General features: G+C 45.3%; 1 protein-coding gene across 7 annotated transcripts in view; it reads left to right on the top strand.

The window, feature by feature from the left end:
- sgsm2 (small G protein signaling modulator 2) overlaps positions 1–15,574 on the top strand; it is a 377,356-nt gene extending 361,782 nt beyond the window's left edge. For 5 of the 7 annotated variants that reach the window (XM_080888634.1, XM_080888631.1, XM_080888630.1 and 2 more), the window contains 13 exons: positions 624–756; positions 963–1,097; positions 4,303–4,477; positions 5,028–5,092; positions 5,926–6,071; positions 8,450–8,833; positions 9,935–10,321; positions 10,503–10,627; positions 14,020–14,102; positions 14,297–14,406; positions 14,490–14,586; positions 14,701–14,868; positions 15,143–15,574. In XM_080888634.1, coding sequence (XP_080744760.1) covers positions 624–756; positions 963–1,097; positions 4,303–4,477; positions 5,028–5,092; positions 5,926–6,071; positions 8,450–8,833; positions 9,935–10,321; positions 10,503–10,627; positions 14,020–14,102; positions 14,297–14,406; positions 14,490–14,586; positions 14,701–14,868; positions 15,143–15,231 — 2,097 coding nt within the window. In that variant the 3' untranslated portion in view covers positions 15,232–15,574. The remainder of the gene's footprint in view (positions 1–623; positions 757–962; positions 1,098–4,302; positions 4,478–5,027; positions 5,093–5,925; positions 6,072–8,449; positions 8,834–9,934; positions 10,322–10,502; positions 10,628–14,019; positions 14,103–14,296; positions 14,407–14,489; positions 14,587–14,700; positions 14,869–15,142) is intronic. The other 2 variants (XM_080888632.1, XM_080888633.1) reach the window with 2 other exon arrangements.
- The last annotated feature ends 484 nt before the right edge of the window (positions 15,575–16,058 follow it).

Here is a 16,058-nt window from a genome sequence, read left to right as displayed (position 1 = left end):
ATAAAGCCCGATACAGCAGATATGTGTAGAATCGAAACCTCTAAACTGTGAAGGAATCTCAAAATTTTATATTTTAACTAAAGTTCGTCACCATCAACATAAAAACTCAGCTGCCCTGCGTCAAAAAGTAGTCCCCCCTCAAACCTAATAACTGGTTCTCCACCCTTAGCAGCAACAACTGCAATCAAGTATGTGACAGAACTTTACTGCTTCACAAAGAAGAGCAGCTTTGGACTTTTATTCCTTAATAAATGAAATCACTACATGTTGTATTTACTCGGGTTGAAACGGTGGGACAAACGTGCAAGAAGCCCAGGACTTAGACTGCTCCAGATTCGATTTTTCTGTCTACTCGTGGCTCTTTTACATCAGTGATATCTATAATATGAGCACAACCCCCCTAACCCCACCTGCAAGTCAGATGGCACGTTTGTAAAACCAGCCAATCAGAAGAATGGTGGCATAGTCAGTTAAAACAGCTGTTTTAGACAACAGATGAACCAAAGGTCTTAACCCAGGCGGCTCAGTGTTGGAGAATCCCACAAAGCTCATTTAAGAGCGTCCCATTAAACCTGTTTAAGTTGTGTCTTTGACCTGCATCACATGCTAAACCTGTCCTACAGGGTAAAGTATTCCCTAAACTGAGGAAGAGGAGTAGTGCCGCCAGGCTTATCGACCAGGAAGCCAACGGCGAGGAGCAGTCGGCCGCCGACTACGTGTTTCGCATCGTCTACCCTGGATATCGATACGAAGCCAGTAAGTAACAGCGCAGGCGCCCACGAGACAGACGTAGCTGCTCGTAACCAAAACGAACCTTGTTTTGTGGCGAACACTAATCTGATTAACGGCTACATGAATGTGTTTGTAAAGCACCCTGGTTTCTTTCCCACAATACTCTTGCAGAGCCATGCAGGGCACCGCTTTTCTAACTTTGTTCTCTGTTGTCCCACCGGTGCTAACAGTCACTATAAACTACCACCACACCACGGGCAGCCGCGCGCCATCGCTGGATGATGACGAGGAAGAGGAAGATAGGCTCCATGCTATGATCTCAATGATCTGCTCGCGGAACCTCACAGACCCTAATGTCATGAAAGGTTTTTATCACCTTAACACACCTACCCGACCCTGCTGCCCCACCCTCACCAAACCCTGCTGCCCACCCCGAGACCTCACCTCCGCTTCTCCTGCTCTTTCTTGCCTCCCATTATGTTGTCTCAGGCCCTCTCCCCTCCACCTCCCAACCCCACCCGTTCCAGCTTCGTCTGCCTGTGTATGTTCTCCCCGACTCCGAGCCCAACAGTGTAGCATGGGCTAGGGATGGTTGTGTTAGCAACTAAACAAAACCAGCGAGCAGCGCTTAGAGCATTAACACATTTATGTGAGATCACGGTAGGATCGTCAGCAGTACACTGCACCATAGACGTGGACGAGGGAGTTTCTCAATGGAAATCGCCACAGATTAACAAATAGATGGAAGAATCTTTTGGTTGTTTGTCTTGTGTTGATGATGAGTTCTGGTTGGTGGAAGCTGCAGACTTAAATATGATTTTCATTTTAGGCCGCAACATCGTCTCAAACAAGCTAAAGGTCTTCTACAGTCTCCATCGAGGTTCTGGTTGAGTGCACTAATCAATATTTCATATGCATCATGTAAAATGAAAGGTGTGCTTATCATTTCCAGCCTACAGAAAATTAGCCCCACATTAGAACCATGAACAGAACTCTTCAGACTCGTCTAAGTAAGAGGCTTTTGTTGTTGTTTGCTCTTGTACGAAACACTAAATTCTTCCTTCATTGACTTTGTGTCCAGCTGCACCACATGAGTTAGTAGCTTCTGGGTAGTAGCTCCTTCTCTCACCCCACCAATCACAGCAGATGGCCCCGCCCCTCCCTGAGCCTGGTTCTGCCGGAGGTTTCTTCCTGTTAAAAGGGAGTTTTTCCTTCCCACTGTCGCCAAAGTGCTGCTCATAGGGGGTCATATGATTGTTGGGTTTTTCTCTGTATCTATGAAGCGCCTTGAGGCGACTTATGTTGTGATTTGGCGCTATATAAATAAAATTGAATTGAATTGAATTGGGAGTTTTTAGGGCACTGTGTCAGAAAAAGAAGAAAAGTACCTTCCAAAAATGTGCACCTGTTTGCAGTTAGCCTGTTGGTTATTTGGTCCAGAGTTTGTGTAGCTGACTGACCGTAGTGACTGCCTCATGACACATCCATTAGACAATGGTAGCATATCCACTACACAACCCAATAAAAGCTCGCTAACGTCCCTCAGAGTGACAGCTCGAACTCAGCTGCTGTGGCTTCTTTGCTGCAGCTGAGCCGTCAGCAGGGTTATGAAGCACTGCTAAGTTGTAGGTATTCATCAAAATGTGAAGCAGCTAATGTTCGTAATGTAACTATGTTACAAGTACTCTGACACGCTTCTTTGTTAAAAAGTTTAAAAATGCTACATTGTAAAATGTCTTGAAACAAAACAGAGTGTCAGTGATTTTTGTTGTGGTCAAACCATTTTCCCCAGTAAACATTCAGACGTGGCTGCCCTGCTGGTAATATGGTGAGGTAACACACGAAGGATTTTTCAGTTAAACAGACTTTTTTAACTTTGTGTAAGCAAAATGAGAATAAAAGAGTAATTTAAAAAATTGCTATGACAACACAGTTTCTGGGGAGCTCCGCACAGTGAGCAGCTCAGGGCTTTTTTAGGATACTTGTAGAGTCGGATACAGCAGCATCTCAGCTTATCTCAGGTTATCTGTTCAAACCACAGCATTCACTTCTAAATAGTGAAAGTAGTTTCTGTTCTAGCTGGAAGTTGGACGTTAAGAACACGCTGCGGTCACGCGTCTGGTTAATACTGCAGCAGCCGATAACACCCTCTCCCCGCCGCCTTCTGTTCCTGATTTCACTCTTTCTGTTTTCTCTCCATCTTTCCAGCGCTCAGTGACACAGATAAATCCACTTCTTACACAAACCTGTGAAAGACAGGAAACGCGCTGTCTGATGAGCAGACTTGTTTTATAGTCACTGCAAATGTCTTTCAGCAGGTTTCAACACAGATCCAAACTTTCCCAGGTGTCCTCGCCTAGCCCTAGGGGCTGCTTTGCATTCTGGGATGCTCCTTAGAGTTAAAAAAAAAGGGTTTATCTGTTGAAGCATGCCCGAGTCCTGTTGAGTTTTCTCTGTCGTGGCTCTTTCTTTTTGCACTCTGTTTCCTTTTGGCTCTTTCTTTTGTCACTTGCGACATGCTTGACAGTGTTTGCATGTCTGCGCCTGTTTGCTTTTAGAGAACGACTGTGTGTTTCTGCATATCTGTGATGGACTTTCTCACAGTCTCCTCTGTTTGTTTTTGATTTCTCTCTCCTCTCCAGTTTCTTCTTCTCTGTTCGTGCAGTCATTCGCTGCAATGCTGTTCACTGTAATTCTTCACTAACCCCACCACCCCACCCTCCCCTCGCCCCGTCCTCCACCCCTCTCATTATGGTCCTGTGGGGTTCCGCAGTAGTTGAGACGTGGAGTCCTGGTGTGAGCGGGGTTGCGTTACTGAGCCCAAAACCAGTTGTCGATCACGTCTAGTCCCAAAGTAAATCAGGAGGGGCCGATGTCGGTCTTGCTCCGGCACAATTTCTCTTTGCTTTTTTGCTTTTTTCGGTTCTGAAACTGACTTTTTTATGGGGGGGGTTATCGAACGACCAAAGCACAGCTTCATATTCATGACAGGTCATCAGCTCCAACCTGAAGAATTAAGGTGAAGAGCATTTGTTAATGTTTTCTGATTTCTTCCCTCCCCTGTGTGTGCCCTGTTCCTGGTGTCCATTTGTTTTGGTTGTTTCGAGAGGATTTCTTTTGACGTCTCTTGTCTTGTTCTGGTTTTATGCATCCTGCACGGCCTGAGCGTGAGCCTCGCCCTCTCTACTGTCAGTTCCTCCTGTCTTCTGCTCTCCCGTTCATCTGGAGCATCGTCCCGAGCTCCGCTGTCTCTCTTGCCTCCTCTCTGAATGAACTGAACCGGCATCCTCTCAGCCTGTTTGTCCCACGGCACTGTTCCCGCTTCCCAAAACCATCCCCTTCCACTTTTGGTTTCCTTTGTTTTTCGAGCTCTCATATTTAACACGAGTCTAAAACTCTCCATCTCCTCATTTCTTAATATTGTGATGATGTATTTATGGTTGAGCTGAGGGACTAATGTCATAATATGTAAGGCTTAGCCTTTCACAGTAGGAGAGGAGTGTCGGGAAAAGAAAAGTGTCTCCGAGCACTGAAACCTCTCTGTCTTCTCGTTTTCCTTCTCTGGCTTAGACCACGGGGACATGATGGACACGCAGGGCTTTGGAGGCAGCCCGTCGTCATGGCAACAGGCTGAAGTCACCACTCACGAGTCCCTGTGCCAGTCCTGCTCCACCGCTGGCAGCAACCTGTCCTTTGACTACGCGTCTGGCTGTACCTGCATACACGACCCGTCAGATATTCACACGTATGCATCAAAGCAGAAGCTGCACTCGATTTGTTTAAGCTACCTGCAGCGTTGCATTAGCTTACAGGAGTTGTATAGACATTGTATAGATTTGAGAAAATCACATCTTGTAAATGTAAGAAAACATTGAATTTAACCAAAGTTTCTAATTCTATAGTTAAATATTGTTGTATTTAAGAGCCACGTGAAACCAGTACACATCAAGAGTAAAGGAGATGTTTAAATATTAAAATATTCTTGAAGCCTTTATTTATTTAGTGTTGATGTGATGCCACACTGAAGATATACACAGTGTACATGAGGTAGGACGAACGGGCCAAGAGCAGAGCTTTACTGTCTGTGGAAATAATCAGCTGAACACACAGAAAAGTACCAGCGATTTGAGACGGCCGTGGCTTCTTAGCTGTAACACAGTGAGAGATTGTACTGAACGGGGATCTTCACAGGTTATCTGTGCACTGAGAAACCACAGGCACGCACAGATCGATGAGACGGATCCATCTTCTGGAAACGTGTGACGATAACAAATGATTTCTTTTGTTTTCTCCAGTATTCCTCTGAAGATGCTCTGCCAGAACATGAAGCGGCAGATAGTCTCCAGAGCCTTCTATGGATGTAAGCACACTTTATTCTTGCGCTTTGTTTCCAGTGTGATCTGTGGCCAGAGCCTCGTATCGTATGTTCCACCTGGACTTTACGGAGATTTCAGTGAAATTACAGTGATCTTAAATTAACAGTTTCATATATTCAGTATGTTTGTGATGTAATGAAGAATTCATAAATACCGCCTGTAACAAATACGAGATTAGATTTAGTGTCACACATAATAAGTTGATTTATTGCAGCAGTGTGAGAACCTGCTGACCTGTGCGACCCTTTGAGTTACCTGAACTAATTCTGCGCTTGCTTTTTGTCCTTATGCACCATCTGCATCTCTTATGTAATAAATCTGATGTGGTTACATATTCTTTTACATATTTTTCTATATATTCTTCGAGGGTTTCGTTTGTTTCAGACCATCAATGTTACATTAGACAAAAAGTTTCAGTCACAGTTTTAAATGATTCATTAAGTTTTCAAACCTTTAAGGCCTCGTGTGAAGAGATGAGTGATTCGTCCACGGTGATGACGACTCATTGCCGGTTATTGCAAACACATGATTGTGCGGCACAATCAGTTCGTGGGTCTAACTCAGTTCACTTCTATTTATATAACACCAAATGAAAAACAGTTTGGATAACTTTTCCCTTAATGAATGAAATGATCATTTCAAAACTGCATTTTGTATTTACTCTGGTTATTAATGCCTAATCTTAAAACTTAGCTTGATGATATAAAACATGCACGTGTGGCAAATATGAAAACAACGATGAAATCTGTTTCAAAGACTGATTGGAGCTAAACGTCGTCTCATCCTGACCCTACTGTTGTGCACATGTGCCCTTCAGGGCTGGCATACTGTCGACACCTGTCCACAGTGCGGACTCACCTGTCAGCTCTGGTCAACCACAACATCGTCCCCCCAGACAGACCCTGCGAGGCATCCGGGGGCCTCAGCAAAGAGGTGTGGAGCAAGTACCAGAAAGACTGCAAGGTGGGTGCAGCCATTAATCCTGCAGACCCTGCAACATAACGAGACTGCCCGTCCCTCCTCAGTCTGACACCCCCCACCTCTCACACACAATGGCAAATTTAAAACCCAGACACCACAGCAAATTGCCAAGTCATCATCTTGTCAGGGATATTGATCAGCACTGACAGACACAGTAAGTTACGGCTGTTTTGTGCTGTGCAGGCACTCTGTGAGTTGTATTTACAGTAATAGTGAGGTCATCTGATCCACACTGTGAGAAACGCTGCTTCAGAGAATAATGAGGAGCAAAGCAAAGCAAAGGATGACAGGACGTATCTGCTGTGCTGCATAAGAAACAACTGAGTTACTGCGTGGGAGGAGCTGCACTCATGCTTAACTAGCAGTTTATTTATCAGGGACAAGTACAGGAAAAAGTCCAGTTCATGTGCATATAGTTCCTGACACCAGCCCCTTGATTGGTTTAAAAAGTGCCCGCCATGAAGAAGAAGGTCCTAGGTTTGAATCCACCATGTGCCGGGGCTTTCTGTGCGGAGTTCGCATGTTCTGCTCGTGTCTCCTCCCACAGTCCAAACACACGCAGTTAGTGGGGTTAACGGGTGATTCTTGAGTGCCTGTGGGTGTGAATGTGAACGGAAGGAAATCGTGTCTCGTCAGGCGCAGTGGGCTGTACTTCCTCAAGTCAGATGCATAAAGCATGAAAAAGGCCAAGCTGAATAACTGTGTAAACTATCATAAAACCTTTGTTGCTCTTAGTTGCAGATTACTAATTCATGAAACTTCTTGCCTAGAATCTAGATTTTGTTTAATCTGAGCGTTGGGCTCTGTGGAAACCCAGAACCTACTAATGCCTGTGGTGATTTGCACACAGGCTCGGTTTAATGCATCCTTCCCAAGGATACTTAGACATGCAGACTGGGTTAGTTTGGGATTCAACCGCTGACCCGGTCGACCTCCTGAGCGATGGAAAAAAATCCCTAATAATTCCTCCCACCGGGATCTCAGTAACACATTCCAGAGCTTCAAGCACGGTCTGCTTTATCTAACTCCCAGTGAACTTCAGAGGTGCAAATAACAAGTAATAGATAAGAAGCTAAAAAGCTATGAAGACAACAGGAAAGGATACAAACAGCTGGAACAATATGATGAACAGTCCTGTCGGCGCTGACTCTTTCCTGAATGCACCCCGTTACACATGACAGCTGTATGCAGTGACACCTTTCAGTGAACAATAGTGTGTTTGTGTCCTGAACAGACGTGAACACGACTACATCGACTCGCCCGCATTGTCCTGCTGGCCCGAACAGCTACTAGAGCATCAAACGCAGCTTAATCCTCAGCTAAAAACAGAGCCCAAGCAAATGCACTGGATGTCATTAAACTGTTAACAGCTGGAAATTGATTTTTAAATAAATTAATGAAATATTAAACTGTTCTGAAAGATTTTTACCAAACATGGTCGAGAAGCTATGAAGTCTGAGACGAGGACAAAAGGCTAACTATAATGATCCCAGCGATACCCTTTCATCACTGCAGCTGAAAGTCCTTCACTCCTGCGTGGACAGACGTGAGGCTCTTCTAAGCAAAAGTCTTTCACTTATTGGATTTAAGTTCAAATCCCATGTTAGCTCTGCTTAAGCCAGCTGCATGTGTGAAGCTGCATGTGTCTTCTGAGCAGAGCCAGGAGGAGGAGAAAGCTCTGAAACTGAGTAGTGCAGTTAGAGCGGTCTGAAGCTGGCGTTTGCAGACCCCAGTGTGTGACTGTGTCCGTGCTCGGTGTGAGATCCACCATTAAAACGCAGCAGTTTCAGAGCAGCGTGTTCCTGCACGGTGCTGTAAACCAGCATTATTACCTGTTGTGTTTGTAAAGCACAGAGTCAGTTATTAACACAAAGCCAAAGCTGAACTTCGTGAGCCTCGGTTTCCTCATCCTGCACTCATATATCATTCCACCTGCTGATGGAGCATATTAATTGAAAGTGGAGGATGGTGCACTGCTCCTGCTGTCTCCACTCTCTCCTTCGCTCTAATGAAAAGTTAATGAGTTTCAGTGAAATGAAGTCTCCGTGTGATACCATCGCAGCTATTAAAGCAGCCGCCGTAATCATTCATCAGCTCCAACAAAGTCATCATTACTAATTTACACTCTATTCATATCTGTGTCGTTTATCTTCCGCTCTAATCTACGTCTACTCCCGTACAGAGCTCCATCACTCTTTCACTCCTTCCATTATTGATGCACTTCCTCTTCCTCTCAGGCCTTTTCTTGTCTATTATGTTTCCTCTTTTTTGCCTACCTTCCTGACATTGTGTGTGTGTGTGTGTGTGTGTGTGTGTGTGTGTGTGTGTGTGTGTGTGTGTGTGTGTGTGTGTGTGTGCAGAACTACAAGGAGCTGGAGCTGCTCCGGCTGGTTTATTACGGTGGAGTGCAGCACGAAATCAGAAAGGAGGTGTGGCCTTTCCTTCTGGGACACTACAAGTTTGGCATGAGCAAAAAGGAGATGAGTAAGGTACAGTGCACGTGCACACACACACACACACTCTTTGAATTTGCCCTGAAGTTAGTAAAACCCTGTGTGAAGATCGATGCAAAGATCGGCGAGCGGTACCAGCAGGTGATGCGGGAGTGGAAGGCCTGCGAGGTGATCGTCAAGCAGCGGGAGAAGGAGATGCAGTCGGCCATCTTTGCCAAGCTCTCCTCGGGCAGCAGCATCGACAGCCACGTCCTGCGGCTCGTCCACAGAGACTCCACGCTCAGCAATGAGGTGAAGGGCTCAGAGCAATATAGCATCCACTCAGTGATACACTTTATTAAGTTGGGGGGTGAGAGTTTATTAAACGTTATTAAAAATCTGAATATCCGCTGTATGAGGTGAGCTTCATACAAGCAATATCCAAAGTCTTTGTTGGGTTGTCTGGGTGAGCTTTATATTATCCTCAGAACTTCATTTGGTATCAGCAGCATGCAGACGCTGCACCGTGAGCTCTGTTATTATCTGTTATATTTTCATTTCAGCCTGTGTTGTTTTGCATTAAGACGTCAAACTAAAACCTCCACGGATGGAGCAATAAAACATGTTAGTGGCTGAATTATAGACAGTGCACATCTCAGTGTTTCTGCATAAGATGAAATCAGTAAAAAATCCGGATGTATCGACTCGTTTTTAAAGAGATTAAACTGGCACAAACAGACTGAAGTATGATTAATGTTCACCTGGACAGTGAGTGCTGTGATGCTGTTTTGATGGTTTCTGTAAAGCAGTGTGAAGTAACAAACAAGCAAAATAAGTTTCACTCTACAAAAGTAGGCTGCAGACGTCTCGCACAAGCTGTTAGTCAAATAACAGCAACAGTGTTTGACAGATGATCTGATAACAATGCTGCAAAACGCAGCAGCCGCACAAAGACGGCTGAAAGATCAGTCAGTGAGTCGATGTAGCAGAGGTGAGACAACGCAGCCGCGCCCCCACCTCAAAGAATCACATGCATAGTTAGGTTTATATGCATGCTCAGTCGTCCAGTCAGGAAATCCCAAAAGGCTGAATCTGCGTTGTCAGTGGGAGAAACCAGCCGACTGCAGGAACAGTGGGCTGTGATGTGATCATAGGTACTGTTCACAGAGAGTTGGGGAAGGGCTGCACTCACCTGACCTCGCAGCCCATCGTTCCCTCAGTGGTACTAGTTTCATTGTGCAAACGTCCTGTTTATGAGCGATGAAACGTTTCTCCCACTGAGAACGTCCAGGTGAACAGAACCAACCTTTTGGGATTTACGTAATCACACATTATATTGCATAAAGCACCTCGAGGCTTCTGTTGTTGTAATTTGGCACATCGTGCCTTCTGATTCCTCCGCCCCCTTTTCAGGTGTTCATGTCTGTAGATGAGCAGGATGCAGGAAGCCAGGAGACCCCCAGCGGAGAGGACAGCACTCCCACAATGACCAACCTGGTGCCCCCCGTGGCCCTCCCACAAGAAGAGCGTCCTCTGGTAGAATTCGATTCCCCCGACTCAGGGCTCCCCTCCTCTAGAAACTACTCTGTGACCTCTGCTCACTCCCAGATCCTGTCTAGTATCGATGACGGTCAGAGCACAGAGGAGGAGGGTGGGGGCGCGGAGGACGGCAGGACTCCCAGTGAGCTGGCGGGGTGCCGGGACTCTCTGACAGAAGACAGGCTGTGCAGTCAGCTGGACAAACTGGTGACCAGTGGAGCAGCTGCTGAGGGGACGTCACCATCGCTCTCTTCCTATACAGTACGTACAGTGTGTGCATACATTATGTCCGTTTATGGGGCTTGTTTTTTGCATTGATGCCACATGATCAGAACAAAGTGCTTGGAGAGTGACACCAACCTACAGTCTGTGTTTGATGGACACACTGTGCAGTAACACTGAGCAGATTCCACACAGCAGAAAACTATTTTTCATTTTGCAGATCGAGTTGTTGGACACGGTCGCCCTCAACCTCCACAGAATAGACAAAGATGTCCAGCGCTGCGATCGCAACTACTATTATTTCACCACGAGCAACCTGGAGAAACTCCGCAACATCATGTGCAGGTAGAGAAAGACCTGAAGACGGAAGAAGATCCTCCTGTTGTTTTATGACGATGATTCAAATCACTGAGTGAAAAAATGAAACTGCAATGTGAAGCTTTCCAGCAGAAAGACAAACCTGTTTTACTTGACGTGTCACGTGATGCTGGGTTTGAAATGACCAGAGTCAGGTAGTCGCATAAAACCAGAACAGGTTGGTTTCTTTTGCTGTAAACAAAATCAAATCCACTTCCTGTAAATAGTTTCAGTCAGCCTTCACTAACAGCTGCTACTGTTGAATATCAAAGAAATGCATCTGTATTGCTCCGTGGTTTCACTGGTGTGGCATCGCAGGCACTGGGTAAGGTCTCTGATGAGTCAGAAGTAGAGCTGGGCGATATGAGATTTTTTCATATCACGATATGTTTTTTTCATTTCAGGCGATAACGATATCTATCACGATATCAGCCAAATAACTATATTTGTAAGATTTAAATGTGCCGTTGCTCACAAGTAAAATGTGAAATAATCAGCAGCTTGTTTTTATTTAAATATTTATTTCCCATAATAAGTTCAACAGGGTAGATGTACTTAAGGAACATGAGACTTTTTCAGATAAATAAAGGCAAATATTGCAAACTACACAAAAGGCAGCCGCTAAAGCGTTTAAGTTTCAAAATAGAACAAACGAAACAGACTAAATTGTCAATTCCACTTAGAAACAAAATATTAATTCTAAAAATAAATCTTAGTTTGTTTTACAGAAGAACAGACAAAACTGACTAACTTTTGTCAATATCAAATAAACTGAGAACTAAAAGGAAATTCTCAATCTCTCCTTGTTGTATAGCTGAGCTTTTCAAACAGTTTTAACAGTTACTTTAGTCTGACAAAAGCCGAATGACGAATTAGCGCTTCCAGTCAGAGACTGAGGCTACGTCCACACGTACACGGGTATTTTTGAAAACGGAGATTTTCCGTTTCCGTTTTAAAAAATAATCCCGTCCACACATAAAGGCAGAAATGAAGGAAAACGCTGCTATGAACATGCCAAAGCAGCAGGTGGCGCTAGATTCCTAACCGTGCAGAAATGTTGGCCAATCAGAAGTCTAGAAGCCTCGGTGGGAAAAAGTAAACAAAGCTGGGGCATAGAAGCAGAACCGAGTCGTATGTGTGGAGGGACAGTAACTGTGTGTATATGTAAGCATTTAAACACTGCAGAGAGTAGAATTAACAGTATTGTAGAAATTCATTTCACCGAAACAATAACGTGGTGCACAGTGTGACGCATGCACCAGTTTATTGTATTTCCAGACTTGCTTTCGGCACATTTACAGTGCACGCTACTCTGTTTTTTGTCAGACTTGAAATAGCCGAAATACCTTCACACTACGGAACTTCTATGGCTCTTCCGTTCGACAATCTCTCCGGCATTGGAACCATCATCTGTTTTCTCTTCGGTCACGCTCGGTTGATTTTTCTAGTCGGCACACTCATTTCCTCCATTACCCGCTGGCTGCTTCCCAAACAAACACACGTGCGGCTTGGCACTTGTGCTGTACGTAACAAGTCACGCGACGTGACGCTGCGGCTGTGATTGGTTCGGCTCTGCGCTACTTCATTTGGATCGGCTGACCTTTTTTTTTTTTTTTTTTCTTTGAGGACAAGAGCGGCGAGGTCTATCGCGATAGCTTAATTTCTCTATCGAGTAAAAGTTATATCGCGATACATATCGTTATCGTTCTATCGCCCAGCTCTAGTAAGAAGGCTGTAAAACTGATCCAGGGTCAGGTGCGATGAAGGGTTCTCATAAACACATCTGTTCTTGCTTCCTGGTGAAGCGATGCTCTGCCTGTCCGCAGCTTTCACACGTCCCAGTGACAGACAGCTCAGTACTAACCCGTGTTTGATACCCAAGTCTGCTTTATGGACCTCAGTGCTAAATGGCATCATGCAGCCAGGGCTATGTAAGACAGGCCTTTAAGGTGGAATTAATTAAGCCGTTATTTAAAAAGCCATCAATTATAGACCTCAAAAATTCTTGTGAGTAGTTGTAAAACAGCTGATCATCTGCAGAGGAGCTGCTTATTTGTCAGACTGGGTAGGAAGATAGTAAAGCAGTGAGCTGACTGCAGATCTGCAGAGCTGTAGATCTGAGACGTAATCTGAGGGTTTGGCTACTCTCTTCACTTTTTGCTGAATACTGTATGTACAGGAGTATTAGATGATGATTAGATGATTACTAGGGCTGCAACGATGCACAAAATTCACGGTTCGATATTTTTTCGATACAAAAAAAATTTTCATACCTTTTTAATTTGTCATTTATTAAAATTATAAATATATATTTTAACTCAAAAGTACAGCTTTTAAATTTAATGTTGCTGAAACAACAAAGTAATAAAATAATAAATCTATCTGATGGAGAAATCACTCATCTTTGGAAAAGAGAGTTTATTACAGAGAAATGGCTCTTTCAAAATAAAAGCTATACTATACGCTTCTTCTGGGCTATATTCTCAGCAGCATATTAAACATATCAGGTCCCCATAAGGAGAATCCTGTGCTAACAGCTGTCTAAATGACTCGGGTAAAGTTTGTAGCATGCATGCTTGTTGTTTTTGTCTGCTTCCACTTGTCTTTGCACCAGGATGATGTCGGAGTAAATGTGCAGTCATATTCGTTGTGTTCCCACTAGTGCTGTCAGCGTTAATCTGAAATGATGTTAACGCCACAACACGGCAAATCTCCGTTAACGAGCTACCGCGGATCGCCCCGTCCGTGGGGCTGGACGGCCAACACGTTAACGAGCTAACTGCGCTAACGCACTAGCTCCCACCCATGTAATTGAGCATTGCGTGGCACATCCAACATACTGTTTTACTTTAGTCCATGACTCGCTTACCTTCAGGGTCATACGTCACATGAAAACCAAAATAGTTCCAAACGCCAGATCTGAATGAGGGTGGGGGAGGTTCAATTTGCCATGTTGCAAGGAGCTCAGCTTCTGTCTTGCTAGCTTGCCCTGCGCTCAGTGAATCTGCAATCGACTGCTCCGCCTAGGCTGCACTGTCGAGCGCAGATCCACTGAGCGCTCAACACAGACAGCATCGTCAGAAGGAAAGTTGATAAAATAAATTAAAACTTTTGTATTGTTCGATACATATGCGTACTGAACCAAAAGCACTGTATCGTTGCACCCCTAATGATTACTTGTGCAGTGATGAGTAGGTGCAGAAGATGGAGGCGAGTATTTTACAGAGTGAGAAGAAGCAGGTTTTATCTCCAGCCTGTTTGTGTTATTTCCAGTTTCTAGCGTTTTATTTGTGGAGAACGAATCACCAACATTCACAACAGCTACCGATGTGTGTGCTCTCTCTTTAGTCTGTCTCTCTTTGCCTCTCTCTTCCTGGCAGCTATGTGTGGGAGCATTTAGAGATGGGCTACGTTCAGGGCATGTGTGACCTCCTCGCTCCGCTCATGGTCATCCTGGATGATGGTGAGAGAAATGAACTGAATTACTGTGAGCTCACAGATCAAAGCCCTGCCTAACAATGAGAAGCTAAAAAGCATTTGTCCGTTTAGCCAGTAAACACATGTGCAGCAGCAGCAGAACGCTTGCTTTCATTTCTGCAACAGTATTTATTCCAGAACAAATATTCAATAAATGATCATTAACTGTGTGTGTGTCAGAGTGCCTGGCGTACAGCTGTTTCACTCAGCTGATGAAGAGGATGAGTCAGAACTTCCCTAATGGTGGAGCCATGGACTCGCACTTTGCCAACATGAGGTCACTGATCCAGGTGATGGATGATATTCATAGAGTGAGTATCAGAGAGCGAGAGACGCTCCAGCTAACAGCTGCTGCTGTTCTGTGTGATGGCAGATCCTGGACTCGGAGCTGTTCGAGCTGATGCAGCAGAACGGCGATTACACTCACTTCTACTTCTGTTACCGGTGGTTCCTGTTGGACTTCAAGAGAGGTGAACACGCCATCCTCCTCTCACGTGACGTTTCTGTTTTCCGAGCGCAGACAAAGTGTGCATGTTGAGAAGCGCTCTTTAGAAATGCAGATTACGGGAATGTGCTGTGTGCAGAGCTGCTGTACGACGACGTGTTTGCGGTGTGGGAGGTGATCTGGGTGGCTCCCAGGATTTCCTCGCAGCACTTTGTCCTCTTCCTGGCCTTGGCGCTGGTCACAGTTTACCGTGAGATCATCGTGGACAACAACATGGACTTCACCGACATCATTAAATTCTTTAATGGTAGGACGCACATTCATACCAGTGCTCTGAGGTCTGAACAGTGAGTAGAAAGCTTCAGTGTCAGTGGGTCCGCATGTAGAATCTGCAGCGTGGCCGTTAGCGCTGCCATGTTCTCCCTGTACCTGTGTGGGTTTCTTAGATAATCTGGCTTCCTCACAAACACACACATAGTTCAAACTCATTTCAAGGCTCATCAGTTAGCTGCTGAAATCTACAAACTGTGCTGTATTTCCATATTGGTAGCGGTCTCTCTAACAGCCTGTCTGATCCACAGAAATGGCTGAGCGGCACGATGTCCAGCATATCCTGAAGGTAGCACGTGAGCTGGTGCACAAAGTCCAGTCTCTGATGGACAACAAGTAACTGTGATGAAGAAGGCAGAAAGAGGAATGGGAGGATGCGGAGGGAGAGTGTCTGACCCTGCTGGAAACTAGAGCACTTCCTGCCTCCACTTACCCAGGCCACAGCCGGGTGGTCGAGGCGTCCCTTTTCTCCAGGTGAAGGCCCCGGGAATGGGGCGGCTGTTGGAGCTCGGCCCGATCTGTTTACATTGCCCTTCACGTGGAATGCCCATGGTACCTGTTCGGACATGTGGATTTGTCTGCATGCTTGTGAGTTTGATCACACTGTGAACGCATTCTTGAGTTTCCCCAGTCCGACAGAGTTTGCGTGCGTGCATGAAACACACACACACACACACACACACACACACACTGTCACAACTCGGTTTTCTAAAGTCGCACTCTTTTCCTCGACTCTGAGACAGAACATGTTGGATGGCTGTCAGGAAAGTTGAGGCTCTCAGTGTTTGTGTTTGTCCATGCAGTGCCATCTGTGGCCACTAGAGTGCAGGATGTACACACAGCAGAAGACTTAGCCACGAAGACGTTTTCATTAGTGACCAAATGGACTGTGCCAACGACCTTTTCATGAGTGTTTTCTACAAGCATTTGTGTTTTTACCCCCTCTTTTCTTTTTGTCCACAAAGTCATTATGACACAAATGTTGCCTTTTTCAGTAACAGCCCAAGGTACTTACTTGCACTTTGTTGTGAGCGGGTCCTTCGCGGTCCCTGTGAAGGCCACGCCACAGTCTGTGGGGGCCGGAGGAGCCTGCGAGAGGCCAGACCATTTAGGAACTCAGGATGAATTGCAGCCAGCTTTTCTGAACATGTCGGTCAGTGTTTGAAG

This window comes from Rhamphochromis sp. 'chilingali' (genome assembly GCF_963969265.1).
Source record: "Rhamphochromis sp. 'chilingali' genome assembly, chromosome: 8".
NCBI classification, from domain to species: Eukaryota; Metazoa; Chordata; class Actinopteri; order Cichliformes; family Cichlidae; genus Rhamphochromis; species Rhamphochromis sp. 'chilingali'.
This window is presented reverse-complemented; position numbering and strand designations above follow the sequence as displayed.